The sequence below is a fragment of the Chelon labrosus genome (assembly GCF_963514085.1).
Source record: "Chelon labrosus genome assembly, chromosome: 18".
In the NCBI taxonomy this organism is placed as follows: Eukaryota; Metazoa; Chordata; class Actinopteri; order Mugiliformes; family Mugilidae; genus Chelon; species Chelon labrosus.
Genome location: NC_140351.1, coordinates 16,897,477 through 16,922,218, shown reverse-complemented (window position 1 = coordinate 16,922,218; position 24,742 = coordinate 16,897,477). Strand labels below are relative to the sequence as shown.

The 24,742-nt window shown below is 40.7% G+C and overlaps 1 protein-coding gene across 1 annotated transcript in view; it reads left to right on the top strand.

Annotated features, from left to right (window-relative positions):
- The window catches only part of plxdc2b (plexin domain containing 2b), a 92,155-nt gene that overhangs the window by 37,277 nt on the left and 30,136 nt on the right, over window positions 1-24,742 (top strand). Inside the window, exons 3-6 of the mRNA XM_084566369.1 lie at window positions 8,027-8,173; window positions 11,761-11,830; window positions 18,861-18,983; window positions 23,663-23,781. Coding sequence (XP_084422495.1) covers window positions 8,027-8,173; window positions 11,761-11,830; window positions 18,861-18,983; window positions 23,663-23,781 — 459 coding nt within the window. The remainder of the gene's footprint in view (window positions 1-8,026; window positions 8,174-11,760; window positions 11,831-18,860; window positions 18,984-23,662; window positions 23,782-24,742) is intronic.

The following is a 24,742-nucleotide window of genomic DNA, read 5'->3' as shown; positions in this document are numbered from 1 at the left end:
AACTGGATTTCCTGTGAGAACAAATGTGAATCAAAACCTTAAAGGTCTCAAGTGTAAATTACACTTTAGTCTGCAGAGCATACTTTGTCGTCATTAATTTATCTCTGTGGTCAGCATGTCTCTGTGGCGCAATCGGTCAGCGCGTTCGGCTGTTAACTGAAAGGATGGTGGTTCGAGCCCACCCAGGGACGACAGACTTTTGAGTGGGAGCATGTGGAAATGAAACTAAGGGCTTTGAATACCCCTACCTCCACGGTTCAACTGCCTTTGAACAAGGCACTTAACTCTTGAAACTGCACGGATAGCTACCCACTACTCCTTGGGTACATGAATAGGTTTCATGTAAAGAACAAATTTCCCTAGTGTAGCATAAAATAAGGAATAGAGTTTAGATGATTTTGCTCAATTACAGCAAAGCTTCACTAACACAAATGTCTTTTTTTAAAAGAATAAGTTTAATATTGTTTAATATCGTGTCTGTCTGCTCTGTATGAAGATACCGCTTCATAGGAGCCAAGAGTGGAAGGGGTAGGTGGACCTGGCTACACAAAAGCTCTGGCTAGATTTTCCAGGCCTTTAAGCTAAGCTAACTCGTTAAACAGGCGTGAACACAGGAAGAGGTGTGGCGTCAAGAGGCCATGAAATATTAGCAGCTCTGTCCTGACGTTTCCAACCAACAAGCAGCAATGAAATGTCAGCGTGTTGTGACGATAATATGAAAAAAAATAAAATAAAATCTACTCAATACAAAGTGGGCAGATACAAAGTTAAACTAAACTCAACTTTGAGGCAATGTGATTGAGGTGATGACCGGTGGGAGTGATTGATATATTTGATTGACATATGACGCGAATAAATAGTTGTCCAAAGGGTTGCCACAGGGAAACACCGTCCATGACTTTGGTTCCTTCCGCCGTGTTCACCATGCTGATAGCTGAGGCTAAGTGGTGGCAGTGATGGCAAGAAGAGCTAGCTGCATACACTAGCAAACATTATTATGTTCTGCTTGTTTCAGTCAGATATAACAGCGTTACCTAGGCAACCAGAGCCTGGAACGTCCACTAGCAGCCAGCTGTCAGCTACAAAGCGATGGTCGACGAGCAAAATGCTTTATATGTTGAAAGGGATGAACTCTTTGCAAGAACGCAAATGATCATATCCGCAAAACTGTCAAGCTATTCCTTTAAAAGCCGATAGGCCTTCCTGTCTTATCCTAGATGCCAGTTATTTAATAATGTTGACTGAATGTGTCATAGATAATCACTGTTTGCTTTCAATCCCATAAATCAGGTGTCACATGTCAAGGCATTTCCGTCTTTGTCTTGGGTCTGTCTATGTTTGGGTTAACTGGTGCCACGGCGCAGGTTCCCAACAATAGCTCTATCTCACCTCGGCATACAGGTTTAAAACTGTGGCTCTAACAGCAGACTGTCTGACGCCCCGCGTGACTGTTACTCACTATACCAGCTCTCCGGATCATTAACCCAGATTAAACAGCTTCTCCGCTAAAGGTGTCTTCAGGTCACCGCGAGGAAGAGTAACAGGCTGGAGGAAGCTGTGTGGGAACTCGTCGGTGAACCGAGGCCAAGGTCTTATCAGTGTTGCTCTTATTCAGCGCGGTTTCTGCTGCTGCAGAGGTGCTGTCATTAATGGCTTGTGGCTGCTAACTGTTTGGCTTTTATGTGTCTCCTAGTTACCCTTCCTCTTTTCAGGAGCTCATGTGTATTTTAAGTTCTTCAGAAAAATAAGGCCTAGAGGAAGCTTGCAGGATACTCTCAGGTTGAAACTAAAATATTTCATTAAATGAAACATGTTTTATTGTATTCAGAGAACATTTGGAAGGTTTTCATTGGGTCCTAATGCAGGATGGTGTTTTTTTTTTAATTAGCAAATGTGAGTGCATAAAGAAACAGTTGATGTTATCTAAATGAAACCACTTTATAGAGCTAAAGGAGGCAATAAAGTATGTGAGACAATCTCCACAGTCAGAGGCGTAAAGCTTTTTTCTAAAGTATCATCGATACTAAGTGTTGCTCCTGCAGATTTTTTTGACTTGAGGACAGCTCAGTGGTTCAGCAAGATGTATTCCTTTATCTATTGTCCTTTGTCACTCAAATAAGTCAAATATGCAGAGTGCTGGTAGATTAAACACACAAAATGTTTATTGTTCATTGAGATGAAATGCATTACAACCTTTCTACTTTTACACCACTTCAAAACCACCTAAACATCATGTCAGCATACCAGGCAGACCAAAGTCAAGCCAATTTTGATTACAGAAAACTGCCTCATTGGGACTTCACTAACTACAATGAGTAAACTTCTTCTGGGAAAGCGGATGAGAAATAATCCTTCTTCCACACAGAGCGCAAAAGAAGAATCAAGCTACTTGCAGCTGTCAGGTGGCACCATTTCAAGTCTTATCTTTATGACTTAGTCTTATCTCTACGAAGGGTAAAACAAACCGCACACACACACGGACGACGTGCAGCAGCCACTCAGATGACAGACTGCGCAGACTACTCATTTTTTAAATCCGGCGTCGTATTCCAAGAACACATGTGAAGCCATGAAAGACACACAACTCCTCACGTTCCCTCCGCAACGTACATTTTACAGTGTCGTTTTTCACGCCTTGATCTTCATGCCTACACTGAACTGTAGTCAGCGCTGATGATTTAACCGGTGCCAGGCGTGTCAGGTTGCCAGTAAAAGCGCAAAAGCAGTATACGAGTGTTCGGGGGGCTGTATCCATCCTGCTGTTGCTGTTGTGTTTGTTTAGCTACTTTGATGTGTAGTAATAAGGGTGTGGTTTATGGCAGAGAGTTGTTATTGGATGTGTGGGACTCTGCAGCCCAGGAAACTCTTCAGGGGTTACATGCTTCACTGCATTCACTGTGTATTTGGTGTGAGGATTCACACAATGTGGCGGAAAGCTCGCTAATTCTGATTACCTAATTCCCAGTGCTACGTTTGTCCTCATTGCACGCCATGTTCAAAACCTGAACTAAATGTTTTGTTTTGTGTCTCAGTTTGTCACATCTCCTCTAAGAGGATAATGTGTTGCTGTGTAGGAAATGCTCCTCAGATGAACCCTTCTAACTGCCTGCAGTGAGGTTGTGCACTTTTCCCAGCCGGCCCGCCATCGCGTCGGTTTATATTTCATTTCAGATGAACAAAGACAGCTGATGTTGTGAGTCTGTGAATAATATAGTAATAGTGCAGCCACATCTGACAGTTTGCAAACCACATTCATGAGCTGTGCTCTACAACCACAGATGAGAGTTCACTTAAATTATTCATTAGATGCCTGGATTCACCTCAGAGCGAGTACTGGATTCATTCTCCAATATTTCCATCGCTTTTTTAATTTTTTTTTCATCTGATATTTATTAGGAGTTTCTAAATTGATCCACCCTTTCTTGAGCTGTTGTACACAGTAGAGGATCTGAATTAGGTCCCTTTTTGACCCTGAGACTCCAACTGAACTTAAGAAACACAGGCAAACCAAGAAAATGCCTTTATCAGTTTGTCCACACATCCTCAACATATAGAAGGATATGTAATAATTTGTATTATCTAGCCTGGTGTAGCCAGACTCAGTTCCAGTAAGAGCCTGGTAACACACACAGGACTTGGTTTTCATCCTTGGGTGTGTTCCAATCAATACAGAGGAACAATAGCTCTGCATGTAAATAGATAGTCTTACAATCAGTCGGAGCCAAACACACTCAGTTTCACATGTCGTTCTATGTGTACTCTTCTGTCGTTCAATGTGTCAGTGTGATTTCTGAGCCTCCTGAGTATCCTTCAGCATGAGTCACAGATCCTCCATCACACAATGTACACTGTGTACAAATACAAATACTTTGGTAGAGGATATATTTTGACTTGGGTCATGTTGTTTCAGACTGAACCAGACAAGTTGCCGTCATCGGAAATGACAATAGCAACATTTGAACCGGCTAGCGAGCATGCTAGCATTTTGTGGTACTGAATCATTATAGACTACCAAATTAACCCGGTAAACATACTTAGATAGAGGTACTGTACATATATACACAGGTATATTACTTGACTTCTTTTTAAATTGTGCTGTGTATTAATCGCTCCAGCTACAACATCTGCATCTTCCTTCCTGCAGCCCTCATTTTAAAACTTTGAGGCTGATATGAGGTTACCTTAACATTCGTAACATTCGTTTACCTTACAGTGCAAACGAAGTTATGCCATCAAATCTGAAAACCATTTGATATATGGTCTTATCGTCTCAGTCTTTTGGACTGTTGGTTGACAAGCCAAAACCTTAGAAGACGTCATCTCCGGGTCTTTTTCCAATTTCTTGAAAATGTATAGAAATAGTTTAGTGATTAATTGAGAAAATAATCTAAATATGAATGTATCTAGTTATACTCTGTTTTGTTTGGTCATGTCTTCTTGAGTTTTGGAATATTTTCCAAATGTAAACATTCAGAGTCCAGCATTTGTATTCATGAAGACCCCTGGTTCAGTTTCCATTCTTCTGTTAAAGGGAATCTAAAATATTCTCTGTGCAGCACAGACCAGTATGTTAATGCTTCACCACTATTACCGCCAAGCTGGTGCGACTGGCAGGAGACGGAGCGCAGCAGCGAATAATGGATGGCGGGCATTATCAGCTGAAGAAGAGCTGCACACATGAGCGATGGTGTCCTTTAAATGGTTTTTCAGACGGGCTTCGTCGTGACTTAACTGTGCAGGATGGCGTTGTGTCTTAAGAGAGTCGGCTGACAAGCATTTTAATCCCAACATACTGAAATATTTATCCAAGGTTTCGAGCTCTCCTCGAGCAGCATTGAGGGGATTACAGTTTTTACTGTACTTTTCTTTATTTTCTGAAATACCCAAGTGAATCACATCCACAGCTACTTCTTCTGAACACAATTTAAAAAAATAATAATTCAAACATCACATTTCAATTCAACCCAGAATAATCTCATAAAGGCAAAGCGCTACATACCTCTATTCCATTCTCTCGCTTTTTATATAGAGCTGTTCAGAAAATATGTTGGCACAAGATATTCAGGTCTCAGTGTAATGCAATATTTATGTAGTGGGCAGCTTGAGTAAATGTCTCAGACAGAGATGGGAGTGAAACTGGGATGGTTTTTGTACTGTGTAACCCTGAATGGAGCTTTTCTGCAGTTTGTTTTTGAGCACTGGAGACACAAAGTGGTCCATTATCAGCTGCAGTTTGTGTTTTCTCCATTTAGATGCAGCGTTTGAGTTCATAAAGGAGAGAACTACAGCTGAGTGGCAGGGTTTCAGTCCTCCTATCCGGCCATATGTTTTTACCCTCCTCTGAACTTTGCAGTGCAGCCTCTCCACTTCTGTAGCATCTGTGTGGATCAGCTGGAACTAATCCTCCCAGAGTTTTGTATTTTATTAAAAATAAAAAAGGCAGGATACAGCGAAGATATATGTAGATAAAAATACATCCACAATATACTGTAGATGAAATGTGTGGTTTGCAAGGTGGAATTTAAAAAAATAGGTTTTCCACTTGAAATCAGTCTTGTTTTGAAAGATCCGAACTCATTGGATGGATTTTTGAGGTGCACATCGTTTTCTGCATCCTCTCATCAGAAATCTCGCTGCGTCCTCGCAAGACGGGTTTTGTGCGGCGAGTCTCGCAACGAGATTAGTCCACTTGTGAGGGAGATCCAGAACGGTCACGGCACTGAGAGCACCGTCAGACATGAAAGCTGAATGAATTTAAAAAGTATAACAACAGAGAAGAGCTGAACAAAAGCGAAGCCATGCCTAAAATGTGAAACTGGAAACTAAATACCACAAATGTCTGGAACAACGACGACATTAGTTTTGTGTCAATCTCTTTCATAATTCAGTAAAATGGTTTAGCAACTGAAATATCTCTAAATGAATTGATTATTGAATGGAATCGAGTCAAACTGGGACCTAATGAAACCTGATGTACTAGGTTTACATCAAAATACACAATAACTATAGCTCACCTGCATTGGCGCAGGTGTGATTCCTGTCTCTCACCCCATTACATCTTGTCTCTGTCCTCCAGAACCATCAAATAAAGGCATTAAAGGCAAAAAGAATATTTTGTGAGTGAGACATTGATTTTCGCCTAAAAAACCACAATAGGTTTCTCGATATCAAATACGCTGGCTGTCATTATTTCCCAGCATGTGTTTGACAGTTCGGGGGTGCGTATGTGGGTGACTCCGCACTCACCGTACCATCAAGTGAAAAGAGGCTCTTGAGGCTTAGACTTGTCAAAATGTCACCCATGACTTAGCCCACCCCTGGACAGCTTTCATGAAAAAGTACGTGAATGATACCTCAACATTTAATGAATACAGCTGCTCTGCGTGGTTGAAGTGCTCGGTGGGCCAAGGGGCAAGCGTTTGGAAGAATTTTGATTTAAAATGTACTGTTTTTTAAATGTAATTGAGCCGAGGTGCTGTGCGATCTTTGGCTTGGGACCAGCATGTTCTATTTGCCCGTAAGGGCCAAGCTAGCGCGGTAGCACATTTCACACCATGTTTGTATTTTCACACATAGATATCCAGCATTACACTTCACTTGCTGGCACATTTTGTGACTGATTTGAAGAAACACAACCTTCCTCCCACAACCCTCCAGCCGAGCTCTCTCTATATGTGTGTATTTTTGTCTGTTTCTTTGGTCAGACTCCATGTATTCTGTTTGTTGTGCTCCTGAGAAGCCCTCACAGCTTCGTGTCCACCTACACCCGGCTGGACGATGGCAACCTGCCCGCCTTCCCCTTCACTCTTCCCCCCGAGGCAGAGAACTGCCAGCTGGCTTCTTTCACCTCTGAGGCCTGAATCTCCCTCGGCCCCTCTCTGTGAGACCAAAATCATCTTGTGCTGATTAGCAGGAAACTTTACAGCCCCGCATTTATGCCTACTCCTTTTACAAGTGGCCCCGTTTTCTATTCTGAAAGTAATGTGCTGAATAAGGCTGCCTGGAAGTGCCTCTTTCCCCTCGCTCTCATATGATTTGTCTGCACTTTAGGCTGTGATGAAAAGCTTCTGGCAATGTTTGTTCAAATCTACAAATTAATCAAATGTACTACCTACATTACTGAACTCTTTGGAACTCTGATATTCATCACTCCCACAGAGGCTTTGCTAAAACTGAAACATTATCTCCTTTTGTCTTATATTTCAAGCTGAATATTGAGAAGAGATATTAGATTATAACTCTCCAGGGGAAATATGAATCCTTCAAGCTAAACGAACCGAACAGGGAGGGATTGTGCTTTAATTAATGTTTATCTCATGGCCTTTTGACAACCAAGGCACTGTAGTAGCTCTGAGTAATACCACCAATATATCAAAGTATCAACGGAGCCGTGTGAGTTCCTATTAGTCAGATCACAGTCAAAAGCAGCGTACACTTCCCTGACTCCGTCCAGAAAAACATTGTCAGTGTTTTAGATAAAGGAAGCAGCTGTGAGGTTTCTCATTAGACCCAGAGGGGAAGAGACGGCACGCGCATTCTTCCTAATTCCACACAGGAAACAATAAAATCAGACAGCCCTCTCCCACATGGCTTATTAAAGTCCGTGACTGTGTCTGTTATAAAAGGATTGACTTTGCAGTCGGCTTTTTAAGACTGGAAGAAGTTGATTGGCTTCTTGGTTATTTGCTTTGATTAGGAGACGTTAAAACCAGTGCATCTGCTGATCATGTTTTAATAGAAAGAGTTGAATTAAAGGATATTTCTGCTGCAGCCAAATTAAACTGACTCTTGCTTTTTGTCTTTCCATGTTTAGAGCTAATAGTGAACTGTAGAATATCTCTTTATGAATACTTGCTTTCATTACTCTTGTAATAATAAGAGCAGAAACTCCAGAGCATCAGCATAATATCCTCTCTCTCCTTCAAGCTGTATTACATGACTCTAAATAACATTTGTTGCGCTGCGCCTCTCCCATTGAGCCAATTGTGTAGACTCACATTATACGCTTTGTTTTGTCATTCTTTAGGAGGACACAGATCACAACTACTACACGTCTAAAACATACGGCCCGTCGGATCCAATGAGCAAGGACTTGTGGGTAAATACTGACCAGATGGAGAAGGACAAAGTGAAGATCCACGGGATTCTCTCCAACACACACAGACAAGCAGCGGTGAGTCAACAAACGGCATGAGAGGAGATTTACTGTCCGCAGGAGACTTGGTTTGGATGTCTATCTTGGCAGATTTTAAGACACAAAGGTTTAGTTACTTAAAATGGTTGAATTACTTTTCCAGAGTATTAAAAATACACAGATTTCATTAAAATTTAAAAGCCTGTTAGGTGCAAGAGATTTGACTTCACATTCTTAGTGAGTGTTGGCTTCTTTAAGTTACATATTGAACCTTGACTGGTCTCCAAACTAGTTGTAATGTCACAAAACCCCCTGCCTGTGTTAAACTCTAATTCCAGAGAGCAAAGAGAAACGAATTCAACTTCAGTTTTCTGTCACTGGACGTGCACCATTCTGCTAGGGATGTCGTAATACCAAAAAAGTCAATCTGATGGATGTGACTTAGTGTATAAATGTAATGTATTGAGTTGTGAGAAAACCGCTGCTAGGCAACTGTCAGCAACTAGAAGCCACCAAAGCTAACAGTAACAGACAATAGGAAATGCAGCGGTATAATGAAAACTAGTTTGTGAATACATCAAGTACACAACCCAGTTTAAAAGCAGCAAATCACTGCATTAGCCTAGACAAGCTAATATTAGCCTTTTTGTGGTGGTGAGGTGCTGATATAGGTTTGAGGTATTTCCTCCTTTAGATGAAAATAGTTGTCTTTTGATCGTCATTTGATCACGTGACTCAGACGCAAAATATCTAATACGTTCTGTTACTGAACCTTTTGCTGCTTCTTGCGTGCAACCACCATTGGACATATTATTCATTATCTTTACGATCTACGTTACCTCCTTAAAGATACCACAGAATGTAAAAAAAGTAGTCTATCACTAGGTTTTCAGAGTTTCATCAGTGACTTGATACAGAAGTGTCAGACGTCTCTCATTTCTGCACAGTGAATGTCAGTAGGAAGTAACGATAGCTATGATTTAACTGAGAATTTAATGTGGCGCTCCACTGCATTGACAGTGTTTATCTAATCAGACAGTTCACTTGATGTAGTAGAAACACAAACACTTCTTGTATTTGTGTGCCTGAGTGCATGTGTATACACACACTGCAAAAGAAATCAGATCAGTCGTCGGCTACTAGAGCTGAGTATCGCTGCTGATTTCCTTAATTGGTTTGTTTACAATTCACAAGGTCCCATGGCCAGTCAGTATCAATTCATTTTGAGATAAATCAGTTTCTAAATAAGTTTACTTAGTTATGAAAGGGATTTTCACAAGATTAATGTTTTCATTGGTTCCAGAGATTTGTGGTGATTTCCCCAGTATTTTCCCTCTTGTTTCACATCTTGCATATGGCTTTGCTTTTGTGCAGCTCTTCTCTGTCATCATTCTTTTTTTGCTTTGGATCTCCCTCAAAACAACTAATCGCGTTGCACGTTCTCGCAGGATTGATTGCACAAAATCAGTCTTGTGAAACCGCAGTGAGATGTCTACCGAGAATCAATCCAAAGACTTTAGGATATCGGGTCTTTCAAATCAAGATCGATATGAATGAGAAAATAGTTTTTTTTCTACCCAGCCCTATTCACGCACACTAGCCGGTTAGTTTTGGCACTGAAGTGTGTTAAAAATTTAAAAATGAAAGTTAAAACCAGGTACTGTATGTTTTCATACTAATCAAGTGAGGCATAAATGTATTCAACTACATGCTCACAGTCAAACTTTAATCCACGAACCCCAGGGAGAGGTTGTAGTTCTTGTCACTATTCAGACAGCTCTGAATGGACCTCAGTGCTATTCTTTATTTTTTATATATTATTGTAAAAGCACTATTATTGAAAACAGCATTTAAACTGTTTAAAAGTTCCTCTGCAGTGAAGCTGGAAAGCTTCCTTCCCTCCACCTCAGCACAAGCAGGTGACCCATGTGAGCTGCATACTGATAAAGTCACACAAGACAGCAGTAGATGGACTGGAAAAACAGAACAGCAAATAAAGTACCCAGGGTAAACAATAGCTGGCGAGGAGATAGAATAAGATTCCACATTGTGCATTCTGCTCCTCAGTCTTCAGTCATTTAATGATGGATTGGACCGTACAATTTAAGACAAGCTATTCATTTTAGCTTCAGACTGTCCTGGCTAAGAGGCGAGGCATTTTATTTTCCAAACAGTCTAAGAGGTAAAGTTGGAGGTTTCTCAGAGTTGGGCTTAGTCTGAGAAAATCAATATGTGTATTCAGCCAAGGCAATTTGGAGTCAAAATCAGACATGGGTTGTGGCACAAGGAGAAGTGAAACCCACCTGTGCTTAACTGATCTGTGACAACGCGTCAGCAGACTAACTTTTTAAACAAATAGAGTTTAATAGGATGGCAGTTATAGTCCTGAGAACCTACATTAAAATCTGCAAGAGCTTGCTTCCTTTTGGCTCCACTGCCTACCAGTGCTTTGGCAAAGACACTGAAAGAAATTGGCTAATAAGGTCATAAAACAAAACACGGCCACAGAGGTCAACTTCATCACAGGATTGCAGCGAAGTTAAGCTCTGGATTGGCTGTACAATCTGTGAGATTCATCATGGTTTGCCACAGGATTACTCCCCCCTGAATAATCTAGGAGCTTGTAAAATAGCTGCATATTTACTGAGGACTGTCGATCTCCATAACATTTTCTGGCAGTGACCGTGGCATGTTCATTCCAGGGATAAAATAACGATTACTGAATAAAGCCATGGATTGTGGTAATTATTGTGGTTATTTCAGAATGCTGTGTTTATTTAAAGATCATTTTATTATGTGTTCGTGCATGTGAAAGTATATGTTTCTACCAGGAATAGAAAACAGATGAAGCTAATGCTAAGTCAAAATTAAGTCAAAACATTGGCATATAACATGGAAAGTCTTTTATGCTCCATCCAAGTGATAACATCAACTGTGAGACATGAGAGCACTGCTGCTAAGCAACCGGTGGAGTCTACAAGCCACCAAGGCTAACCGTTTAGCATGCTAACAACCAGGAAATTTAATGTAGGAAATGCAAAGGCATAATAGGATGAAACTGTTAGTAAAATAAACATTTTCCTCTGACATATTATAAAATTGAAAAACTAAATATGCTTACTGCTAAGAAATGTCTTGTTACAATGCTCCAGATTTACCCATTTCAACATTTCTTGTAAAAGCAACCCCATTTTAAGGCAGCAATAGTAACAATACAGGTGTTCAGCGGGTATAGGGTTACCATTAGTATTTTACAGTAACATTAGCATAAAGTTTTACAGGCATGTGACCTTAAACCACAGACATATTAAAACTTTGACAACAGAGCATGTTAGCACAGTACCAACATTTTACTCTCTCATAAAATGTTTACATAATTCTTGAACAACTGTGTGACAAAGGCCAGAATTTGTTTTAAATTTCTTAGATTTATGTATGTCCTGTATTTCTTCTCTGAAATGACCAGTGGTTATCCCACAAACTAAACCAGACGGAACACAAAATTAGTATTTTCTTTCCACATTTTTCTTCTGATCTAAATCTTCAGGTTGCTTTTAGATGAAACAGACCCGTTTTGATTATTTATCTTCCTGACTAGAGTCATCTGTCTGTTCTTCCCCTCACAGAGAGTTAATCTGTCCTTCGATTTCCCTTTTTATGGACATTTCCTGCGTGAAATCACTGTGGCGACTGGTGGTAAGTGAACACTGTTCTTTGGCTCTCTCAGTGGTAGTTACTAGTGTTATTGCTGGACATATGTATGTGCTCGGCATATTAGACTGTACACAGACAGTTTTTATTGCTGTTGGGGTTAAGAGGGAATGTGGTGAGATTTGTAAAAGGAGTCTGGAATACAGAGGCATTTATGAAATGGAAGAGAAAACAACTGTGTGTGTACACAGTGCATATATGTGTACCTATATTTTGTGTACCTGCAAATGTGTCATCCCTGAATTTAGGATCAAACAATGAATTATTTCTTCAGATGTTGTTTCTGGAAATCTAAATCAAACGATTCATGGTTAAAAAGCATCGTCTGGCAAAAAAAACCACAGTGCAAAACCACCATCAACACTCTGCCAGCCAAGTAGTCAGCTTGATACAAGACCATTTACAGCTCTCACCTCCGCTGGATAGTCTGCTAGACGGGGGGATAAAAAAACAAACCACTCCCAACACTCCAGCACCAGACTTAACTGGAGGAGAAACCAGACCAGTGGGTTTGGACTGGAAACAGGAGTCGCTCTGCCAAGTGGCACAGCACACCCCGATAGGCACGGATAAGGAGGTAGGGGTATCTGAAGATGTGTGGGTGAGACACGTGACACAGCAGACGTGTTCGCCAGAGTGTGCAAAGCAATTTTCCACTTGAGTCTTGACGGCGAAACCGCAACACCCCAACCGGCTATTATCACATCAAACACCAAAGCCCTGCTCTTACCCAACTATTTCAGAGACGTGCTGCGTTTAACTGCCACCAGAATAATAAAGAAATAATCTGTTGTGTCTCTTATCGTCATTATTATCACTGTCTCGTTTCCAACCTTGATTGCTGAAAGCTGAGTTGGCTCTAGAAACGTTCTGGTTGCTGTTAAGGAGGAATGGACGGGCGCAGACACTATGAGGAGATAACCAGAATTTGCATATTTTAAGACAGAGATGGAGAGGCAAGCCCGAGGAGGAGAGGGGAAACTGAGGAGGAGGAGGCAGCTATCTGACTCTCACAGGCCTCAGGGGCTTTGTCTCCAAGACGCCCTCCTCATATTACTCCATTTCAGCCCTATCAGTCAGCTCGTCTTCCGCTCACCACCACTGTACCATCGTTTCTCGCTGCCTTCATTTCTTTCAGCAAGTCACTGTTTTCACTTCAGCAAGTATTTTTCCTTTTCTCTTCCTACGCTGAAACTCTGCAGGAGAAGATAATTCCTTAACCAACTGAGACAAAGCAGCAGCAGAGTCACAGTTACATTCACTTCTTTATTTTCAGGGTTAGTTTCTCTCTAAACAGTGAAGCAGCCAATCCTCAAACACATGAAGAATCTGTGCAACAAGGTTGCATTGGCCTCCAGCCCTGTCAAACACCTCACGTCCACTTCCACCTTAGTAGTTGTTTACCCTCTGACTCTGATAGACTACGTTTTGGAAATCTGTGTCTCTAATGATACAGGTTTAACAAAATGTGTCTAACATGCAAGGGTAGGAGGCCAGGACTCATCTTCACCAGATGCCATAACCACTTCAGCTGGCCCCTTCCAACACGAAGGAACAACATCCCTACTTCAAGCTCTTGAGCTCCTCACCCTATTTATAGGCTAATCATAAATGTACGTATCAGTGTATCAGTTAAGAAGCTGCATTGTCTTGCTTGGAAAAGGGAAACCAAAGACCCACATTTGACACAGCTTTCACCCTGTTGGCCCACCATCTGCAGGAACAAGCACTGGGGATGAGTACAGTCAAGGAACTTATATAAGTTGGGTCCTGTCATAGCTTCTACGGAAAGAATAAAGCAAATAGATGATTTTAAAGGGTTTTTTTTTAAGGAAGAGGCTAAACATGAACTCTTTCCTGCCTTTGTAAATCCTTACATCGTTTTTCTAAGCAGTGAGGACGGTACATCTGATAAACAACACACTGCCGTGAACTGACAGTCAGAAAAGACAGAGCCTAGTTCTTGTCGAAATCTGTGTGAGTAAACTCAACAGTGATTGTCAGCGACCACTGCCAGCTGTGTCGACAGTGATCCAGCTGTGGCATTATACTGTACCAGCTGTCACCCTGTACTGGCATAACACAGTAGACTTACAGAAACACCTCAACAGTCTTATCAGATCACAGATAGCATATGTGTTTTTCCACAAACATTAATGCCAAAGTTATATCAAACACAGTATGTAAGATTTGTGGATCATGTTTATTCCATTGGTCCAATGTTACCAACCTGAGTTTTTTAAGCATGCTGACACATTAAGCTGACACATTGCTGGCGATGGGCTGTCTGTGGGCCTAGTTTTAGCCTAGTTTGTCCAGCACAACATGAGTCTGAGCATCCAGCTCTGCCTGACAGTTTGTAGCTCTTCCTAGACTCCTAGCTACTCCCTTTTAGAATAATGAATACAGACTACCACCACCTGCTGATATTTCACACAGGCATAAAAGGTACATGCCAGCTAGCCTTTGGCTGTAGTCTTTGTGCTGTGTTCAAGTGCAACGTATTGGTCCAGACACGGGGAACGTGAGGTGACGTTACAGTTAGCCATCGTTGACGGTTGTTCTTTGATCCGTACCTTAAGCAAAATGCATCTGAGATGCTACAAGATAATTTGCCAGATGTGTCTGTTGCTCATTCACCAATATTATTTATAATACTTAAAAATATGTTCTGTAAAACATAATTTGGATAAAAACCATGTTATAGTAGGTCTGTGTTTAAAAGCCTTTTAAATGTGTGTGTGGGTACACATCCTGTTCTCGACTCAAACCAGCTGTGATAAACAGAGAATATCCTGTAAATCAAACACAGCTCGGTACGCAGGAACACAGACCTTGTTTAAACACAATGTCCAATAAAGTGAAGATTTAGTCTGTTGGGTCCACTAATTCCTGCTTGTGTTTTTCTTGGACATACACAGTCCAAGTCCTTTTGGATAGGAGCACACATAAACAGAACTAAAGAAATCTCTGACGCTATTCCACCTTCCTAAACTCATCCTACCTCCTCTCCAACACTTCATCCCTCCCCTATCCACTATCCATCTCCTTCTGCCAAAAGTGACAACCAAAAGTAATGACTTGCCTTTCTATTGAGTGCCCTCAGCTCTCACCTTTTTAGTGTATTGAGTGGCTGTCTGATTTTCTTTGGACTGTCAGAAAAGTCAGATTGTGTTTTCAGCTCTGAAGCAGAGGCAACACAAAAGTAAAGCCCTTCAACTCTGGGTTTTATGTTTCCAGACAAGTGTGTGTTTTGTTTGGGGATTTCTTGTCTCTTAAGAAGTTGAAAGTGAAGGCAGGAGAAAGGAGATGGGAGAACATGCTTGAGCTGAATGCTGGGTAAATATGAGATGAGATGGAATGCATGTTGGGTTGGAGAAAGTCAGATAAAAAAACTTCCATTGTGTTTATGTTTCCCTTAATTTATACAGGTAGACTCAACAACCCTGCCTCTTTATGTTCTATCCTCTTTACACCCATACACCATGACATAACACTGAACACTCCTGTCTGCTGTGCTGTAAGGATATTATCAGAGGGAAACAGACAGCCTGGCTCTGTACACAAACAGAGTAAAATTTTGAGGTACTTCACTTGAGTTTTTGTTTTCATTGCACATACTTCTACTCATTTATATGCAAACATACATGCAAAATACACCAGGTTTCATGATTTCTTTCAGGAATTCTTTTATAGTTTTAAGCTGTAGTTATTTTGAGCTTTAGTCTTATACAGACACAAAGAGATCACACTTCTTATTTTGGCTCATTTCATGATTTTGTTCTGATAACTACAACACTAAGAAATAAGGTTTATTCGTGAGAGCACATGCAAAACTTAGCTTCGGATTAAAACTCTTCATTTCAAGATCACATGTTATGCCTTTGTCTGTTTTCCTACAAAAACCTAAATGACGTATCTCAGAATAAAGTGTGTTAAAGTGAGGTTTACAGATGTGGGAGGCAGATTTAGTTACCGACACACAGAGCCGGGCTAGCGGATCCCCATTGTTTCCAGGCTATCAGCTAAGCTAAGGTTGCTGGTTGTTGCTTCTTAGTTAGCATACATACAGTAGATGAGTAGTTACGTCGCCTGTGTCTGGGCCAAAAAAGTTGCACTTGAATACATCACAATGGCTATAGCTAATGGCCAGCTGGTACATATGATCTGCAGTCATCTTAAGGGGGTAACCAGAAACGCGACAATTAGCTGTAAGGCTAGGAAGATAGGAAGAGCTACAAACCATCGTACAGAGCCAGCCTCTACTGAATCATGCTGACCAGTTGATAGAGTTTATTCATATAGATCTCTCTGTTTTTTCTGACTTACTACCTGTCTACCTTTAGGAGCACAAACAGAGTCAGGCTAGCTGTTTCACTGACTTCCCTCCAAATAGTTGAGTTAAGCTAACTAGCTGCTAGTGCTTAGTGCTTGTGTTTACCACACACACAAATGGTATTGCTCCTTCCATCTAATGCTTGACTAGAAAATGAACAAGCATATTACCCAACATGTCAAACTACTATTTAAGACTGGTTGCTACTTATTAATGTCAATTTATCTACTGTGCATGATACACCAAGTCCTAATAATATATTTTGGAGTTTTTTCTTATCACCTAGTAGTAGTGGTTATTTACAGACATTAATTTAATAGATATTATTTATTACATTTTTTGCCCTTGTTGTCCTGACAGCTTGGATATTATTATAGATTGATCGTGTCTTTACCAGAACCTGTAAAAACACTATAAGTTAGAACCTGGGTGTTGAGTCCATGGAAATATGTCAAACCCTTGCACACATTTTTATGGGGATAAAACCAACTGCAACCATGGCAAGTCTGCAGGACTGCATCTTTTTCCTCATTCACTCCTCTTCCTGGTGGAGTTCAGGACTTAAATAAAGTCATATCTTCTCTCTCCCTCCTCTTGCTCACGGTGCTGTCAGCACACCATATAGAAGTAGTTCCGAGCGGGGAGGTCTTTGGGAAAGATTGATTCCCCTCATGGTATGCTCTGCTTGTGGTTTCCAAAGTGATAGATGTGTTTTTACAGCCCTCCCAGCATATGAGGAGACATATGGTGACATGAAATGGGGTTTTATAAGCCTGCCCTCAATGAAAAATTTTCCCCAAAATCCTCTTTTCCTTCTGCCTAAACTCCTCAGGCAGATACTTTACTCACAGTATTTCTCTTGAGCTTCAGACACAAAGCAATCTTTTCACATTTCTTATTTTGCCTATTGGTTCTAAGTTGTATAGATTCTGGGAGGTGGATTTCGTTACCAATAGACAGATTCAGGTTAGCTGATTGCCGTTGTTTTCAGGCTTCTGGTTGTAGCCTCGGTATTATTTAGGGTCAATGTTAAACTGCATACACACTTGAAGATTTGCACAACCTTCAGATTTTATTATCAACATTAGCAGACTTTTCCTGTCCATAAAATACCCTTTTTTATTATTATTATTATGATCTCTGGTCAGGAGAAGCGACACAGAGGAGCCAAACGATCTGTGAGACTCAAAGTTCAAAATAAATAACCGAAGTGAAAGTGGTGGCAGCTAACGATGATGCTAAGTGAAAGAGAGTGAAAGAGATAGTGTGGGTGGAGCTTTTAAGGGCGTTAAAAGGATGACCAACAGGTGCCAAAGGGTACACCAAAAGATAACAACCAGTCCAGCACTGACAATGCACACAGACCCATTTCTGTCTCACATGTTGGTACTTTTTGGCCTACCAAATTAATTTATGTGAGATCTAAGAATTGCTCTTATGGCCCCCTCACCTTGGAGCCATTTTCCTTGGAAGGAAAAAAATTGCCACTGCACCTTCCTCTGTGCATGTCAAACGTAGAAGGAAACCTCAGAATCTAGTATGGGAACGCCCTGTGGATCCCTCAGAAGAAGCTAGAAATCATTGCTGGTAAGAGAGATGTCTGGACCACCTTGCCTAACCTACAGCCACCCTGACCTGGCCCCTGGACAAAAATGGATTTTCCCAATTTTCAATACAGCAAAAGTGGTAACTTTCACCTCTTGTCTGTGGTATAGGCCACGCGAGTTGTTAAAAGTGTGTACTTATCCAAGATACTGTCACTGTTAATGTGTTGCTCATTCTTCAAACTGCTGTTCAGGTAAATTACTTTGGATACTTTGAAAGATTGTTTCACCCAATACCCAGTGTGCCCTTTGTTCTAATTAAAACAGGATTTTAAAGCTTCATGTTTCTTTGGATGTTTCTGCAATCCAGGCAAAGTCAGAGTAAGAACAAAAAGTCTGAATAAATCTTTAAATAGCCGCTGACTTTGCTAAACTTTGTTGTCAGCGGGGAAATTAAGACTCCTGGATTCTGTTGTCATCAGTGTAGGTTTTTTATGCAAAGACCGTTCCCTCATGATGAATAGTGGGCGTTTTCTCTCTTTTCTGGCATCCATTAATAACCATGTTTACAGGCTGCTAAATGATGCAGCTCTAGTTTGTGTTGCTGGAGCACGTCGCTCTCTTTGGAGCACTCTATTTGTGCCTCGTTGAGGAGACGAATTATTTGGAAAAGTTAACAAAATCCCTTTTTTGTTGTCATGGACTCTTCGTTGCTGTCTTTGATTGATGATGACGAGAGGTAGAGGTGTAGGAATAGACAGTTAGGCCTGTGCTTATTATATAAGTGCTCACTCAGCAAATCTTCCTTTAAAGCCCCTCTGATTTGCCCTTCTGTTTGTGATAATGTTAATTATTGCTAGCTTAAGCTGCCTGCAGCAAGAGGCCAGAGACAGAGTGAGAAGTGATTGTCGGTTAATGAGGAGGTTTTAGCTTTGCACTGGAGGGCAGACGTGTTGTCTTCCTGAAAGATACTGTATCAGATAACAGCTTTGTGGGGTGTGGAAAGTTAGGAACGAGAGAAGATTGTTGCTTAAGGGTAAATCTGACTTATAAGTGATGATGAACAATGTGAGAAGTGTCTAAGCAAGTCTCTTGGAGAGTAATTTGCAGTGTGTTTTCTTGTTTTTTCCTTCAGGGTTCATCTACACTGGTGACGTGGTCCATCGAATGCTAACAGCTACACAGTACATCGCTCCCCTAATGGCCAACTTTGACCCAAGTGTCTCCAGGAACTCGACTGTCATCTATTTTGACAACGGTAACCACACTCAAATATCTTTTGACAGCAGGGACGTGTAGGAGTTATTTACTCTGTCGTGCTCAGGTTTCAGAAAACTTTGAGGTAAAGACCTCCAGAAATTACTGAGGGTAGAAGTATGAACAGCCTGTGTTGGGTTTGGGTGGGGTCCTTAGTGATGAAAGCAGCTCTCCTGTGGACTCTATGTTTATAGATGCTCTGTAGAGAGGGGAGAGGAGTCCTGGTGATCCTCTCAGCAGTCTTCACCACTCTCTGCAGGTGTTTTCAGTCCATGGGTGTAATGCCGCTGTACCACACAGTGATGCAACTGGTCAACATGCTCTGAGATAGATAACTATATTCTAAATACTTTAATGCATCTGGGTATATCATTCCCAAACAATAAGAAGCACTGCATGATTTTTGCATAAACGTAATAACCTTTGATTTGGTTTTCATTTTTAGAAAATGACCAAAAACAAACCTTTATGACTATTCTTTGATTCATTAAGAAACTAAATATATCACAATACAGTATGTGTAAACACAGCTGCGATATAAAATTATATTTACCAGGTTCACACAGAAGGGTGATTATTGTACATAAAGTAAAAACTTTGCGGAGTTCAAGTGCAACTTTTTCCTGACACAGTCGCCGTTCGTTCCTTTAATATTGGTTTGTTGCATCTCTACCGTTAGTCAGTTATTTTCTTTCTTTCATTTCTTTGTAATAAAATGTTTTTTTTTTATGAAACTCTTCTCAACCTCTGTAACAGCCTCCTAAAATCCCCTCCCTTTATACTGAATTGATGCCCTTCCTCACGCTCTGCACCTTTCCACTACCGTCTGTGATGGTTGTTATCCATCATGTCTGTCATCGCTGTCTAATCCCTCCGAAGCGGAGTGACTGACCAAGTGTGTGACCTTCTGCAGTGGAGCTCATCAGACTTTAACCAAACTGGCAGCCGATCGATTCTCAGCCCGACTGCTCCTCAACACACTGTCCATCAGTCAGTGTCCTGCCATTAAAGCATAAGAGCTGTATGTTGTGCAGGGCTGCAGAGAAGTCAGTGTCTCCATTGAAAAGGAGAAAACAATTTTTTCTTTTTTGTCAGCGTTCATAGCAGAGACTTATTCTACACAAACACGACTGTGGGGTTTGTGTGACAATTCAGTGACAGTGTGAAACTCGCAAAAACAGAACTTACACTTGTTTTTCTTTGTTAATTAAAATCCGCTAAATAAAGAAGGATGGGTCAAAACTTGCCGTTGTCAGGTCCTATCCCAAAACTGTTCTGCACCTGACAGACTGTGAATTTGACTGTCGTCGCCAGTGGGACCGTGGTGACAGCACTGTGGTAAAAAACACTTCCTTGTCTTTTTCACACAACTGTAGAAACAAGCTCCTTTTAATCCATTGTTCATTTATAAATATCAGAGTTAGCTTCTAGTGGAAAAAGTCCTCTTTATTGCATTAAGAAGGGTGCAGTTTAACAAGCCCAAGTTTGATCCACACCAGGAACAGGATGATGTTATGAAAAAATAAATAAAAAAAATCAAATTTTCCCAGAAGACATGTCAAAGTCTGCAAAACACAGGATGGAATAATCAAATTACAGTGAGAACAGCACAGTTTCTTGTAGCTGCTTTGGTTTCCTGCACCTGGTATGATGACTCCATTTACACGTCTCACATCTTGGGCACATCCTCCTATCCAATCACTAAATAGTAGGTGTGATTGTATCCGAGAGGGATTTATGGCGGGTTGAATTCCAGCTGAATTCTAGCCAGATGTTGAAAAGGTGTAAATGCATCCATCTTGCCAAGATGAAATCTCCTTCCAACTGTGACTACATGAATCACACATGGACTGACAAGCTGTTTTGAAGTGAGCCGTTGGGAACGTCTGGCTCAGCCTAAATCCTGGTTTGTTTAAAAACTGGTAAAAAAGGGGGAGCATGAGCTGAGCTGGGGGGGCAGGGGAACACCTAGTTGAACAACTAGTGGCCTGTTAAGGTACCCACCTGTCACCCAAAGTGGCCACATCCTTAATTATACCCAACTTTGTAATTAGATCTAACTTAAGTTAAATAAAAGTTATATAAAAATTCACCTGCCTACAATTGCCAAGAATGGAAAAATTACCTAAGGAGACCAAAACAGTTTTAGTACCAGGCTGTAAACACGTTTATTTCTGCTGTATAGTTAGACATTTTAAAATGGATGTCTTAAGCCAGCCTCAAGTGGTCATTTGTGGAACTGCACGTATGGATAATGTTGATAGATGCTAGCTAGCTCTAATCAGTGGATCATAAGTGAGCTGAACAACTTTCTAGAAATATCAGTGCTGTTATTGCCTTTATAGGACAGCTTAAGTGCTGACGTTATTCTTAATCTAGCATTTTTATCAGTTACCAAACAGCTTCTGGTGCATTGTGCATGTATATATGGCTACATACAAACAAAAGTGGCTTTTATGTGGATGCAAGAAAATAGAAGTTGCTTTTCTGTTTGTTTACATCCTATAATTTTGTTACTCTTCTCTGCTATATTGCTTCTCTATGCACACAATCAATCACTCTGGGATGTTATTTGTAACTATTGACATTGGGCTGTATAAATAAAATACTTACAGTTTGGACATTTTAGGCATGTTGTACACACCCTCAAAGCTTTTTAAAAATGACTTTCAGTCAGTGGACACTGCCCTGGTGTAATAGGATTGGATTTGTTTTGATTGTTTGGAGTTCTAGCTACATGTTCAGCTTGTAAGAGGAAATAGAAACAAGGCCAGCGTGTACTCCCTCCACACCTCGTCACACACTCTGTATTTTTAGCCAGGAAGTCCCAGATAGCACGGCAGCCTCCCCTCCTGAGCTCTGTGCATTTTAAGCAGACTTATATTAGGTTTAACTTGAGTTGACTGTAAGCCCGCTGTGCCCTGAGTTAGCGTCAATTTAATACTGACTTTATAGTTCATTGTGCTTTCCCCTCTTCTCTGTGTGCCTTGTGACTGGCCTTTAACCCTGCAGTTATGAAAATATTAGTCACATGATATTAAACCTCAACAAAATCAGAGCCTAACTTATTGAAACTCCTCGTGAAACATCCATTTCCAGCACTAGAGGCCCTTCATACAACACATGTGAATAATTACAGAGTTTCCTGTACAACTAGTCAGCAGAAAAGCAAACTCCTGTAGTTACTTTGGATGAAAGCTTTCTGGGTGTGTGACGGAAAAATTGATTGGTTGTGTTAAAAAAACTTTATTACCCTGGCAAACAGCCAAATGACTAAATCTGAGGGGGGATGGCTTTCACATCAATACGTACTCCAAAGTCCACAGCAAATCAAAACAGTGTTAAAGGTAGTGCGAGTCGTCCTGTCTGGAGGGTCACGTGCTAATTTAGTGCTTCCCCAGAATTAAGGCGTCACCTTACGACGACTCGTTGTGGTGAATTGTGATTTAAAGTTGCAGCGTTGAGAATTATATTACAGTAAGCTGCACAATAATTATTTAGTCACGGATTCCTTAATTTATTCAGAGATCTTTATGATACCTGGCAGAGTTTATACATAAAACTGAACCAGGATCAGACCTGGGTAACTACAGCAGTAACTTCACATTAAGATGCAGTCAGGGCTTCGACTAATGATGATCACTTAATCTGCTGATTCAATCTCTATTGATTATCTTTTCAGGTATCGACTGTTTTCTAAGTAGACAATTAATCCTTTGGTTAACGACTAACTAATTAACAGCACTTTCCCTAATAAACGTCCGTTCAATCATGATCATGATGTGAATGAATGAAGAACCCATTTCAATCTAACCAAATTATTTACCAAAAAGTTTATTTGGTGTAGTCAGGAAAGATGATTTACTATATTCTATCATTAATCAGCATACATAGAGCTAAGAATGATTTAACTTCAGTGACTTGTGCAGCTGTATTATCCTGTAGAGGGTCACCGTTCCCATTCACACACACTCTTACAGCCAATATAATGTCACCAATTCACCTAACATGCATGTCTATATCAGAAGAAACACAGCAGACACAAGGTGAACATGGAAACTCCTAAATCAATCTGACTAATTATTTCAGCTCTAAACCCAGGGGGCTCAGTTTTATGTGATCAAGTTGTACACCTTGCTGAAAAAAAAGCCCCAGATCTGGATTTATTTGTGTAACTCGAACATTGCTTTGGGAGAGTTGTTTGAATCTAACTTTCCAGTTATTGTTACACCCTGTTGAAGCTCTGTCAGTGACTCTCTCAGCCAGAGGAGCTGGAGACATTTAATCCCTACCTTCAAGAAAAGTCATTTGCAGCTCTGTCATATGATACATTCTTGCTCGGTGTGAAACATTTTCAGTGTTGTGAAAATTGCCCGAGCTACATGAGCCTTGATTTGCTTTTGTCAAAAGCTTCAGTTTTGATGTTGTTTCATCCTTTTCCAGTGATGTGCTTCGGTGCCCGTCGCCTCACACCCCCAAGAGGAAATTAAATCTCTTTCAAGAAATAATCCAAAATATGTCACCTTACAAACATCACTGTTAAACTGATGACTTCTTGTTCACAGTCTTTGCTGAGTTAGAAGATTATTTCACGCTAGATGGAAAACAAACTACATACAGACACTCACTGATTCTGTGGAGTCCTGCCTGTGGTAAGGAATGTGTTGCTTTCTCTTTAAGGTACTGCTCTGGTGGTGCAGTGGGACCACGTCCACCTACAGGACAACTACAACCTGGGCAGCTTCACCTTCCAGGCCACGTTGCACAACACTGGCAGGATCGTGTTCGCATACAAAGAGGTGAGGACTCATTTATCCAAACAGTTTTTTTCTGTTACCACTGACAGTGTTTATTATTCTGAATCATGAATGTGTGTGGTTTCTATTGTTGTGTCATATTTACCACTCAAATAAATCCAGACTGCTACACAGGCATCTTGCTGTCTTATGTTGTTTTAAAAAGCTCTGGATGGTTTATCTCACTTTTGCCAGAGTCCAATCTTTCATTTTCATTTTAAATTAAGTTTATGTTCTTCTGAAACGCCTTGTTTTTATATTAGATGTTGTGCTTATGTCTTTTATGTCTTATAAAGCACTTGTTATCGCCATAAAACCTCGTACTGTGCATCAACAAAAGTATTACAACTGAGGAATCGGAGAGAATAGTCCATCTTCTCCAGGTATTTAAAGACCACCATGCTGATGAATGGCTGTTTAGCATTAAAACTGGAGTGTAGTCTTTGTGGTGTGTTTAAGTGCAGTTTAAGTGCAGCTTTTTGAATATGGTCGGCTGCCCTCTCAATCACACTTGAGGAACTGCACGGTTCCCGGTGTCTCAAGAGCACACAATATCTGCAAGGACTCCTCATGCCCCGGTCACTCCCTGTTTGAACTGCTGCCATCAGGCAAAAGATTCAGGGCAATTAAAACAAGGACTAACAGATTCAATAGCCCACATATAATAGCCACAATGAACACACAGCATGAGCACTGAATTTGCACAGTATCAGTATAATCACTGTTATATGCAACATCCACATTGAACAATGTAAATAGCAATGTGCAATAATGGGACATGTGCAATTCCAACCCGACATGAATTTATAAACGTATGTTGGATGAGAGTCTGTTGTGTTTATTCAACTTTTGACTTTTTTATGCTGCTTCTCATAGAGTTTGTATGTAGCACTGATGGGTCTAACTTTGCAATTTTGTTGTTTTCCACAACAATGATAATAAAGGGCATTCTGATTCAGATTCT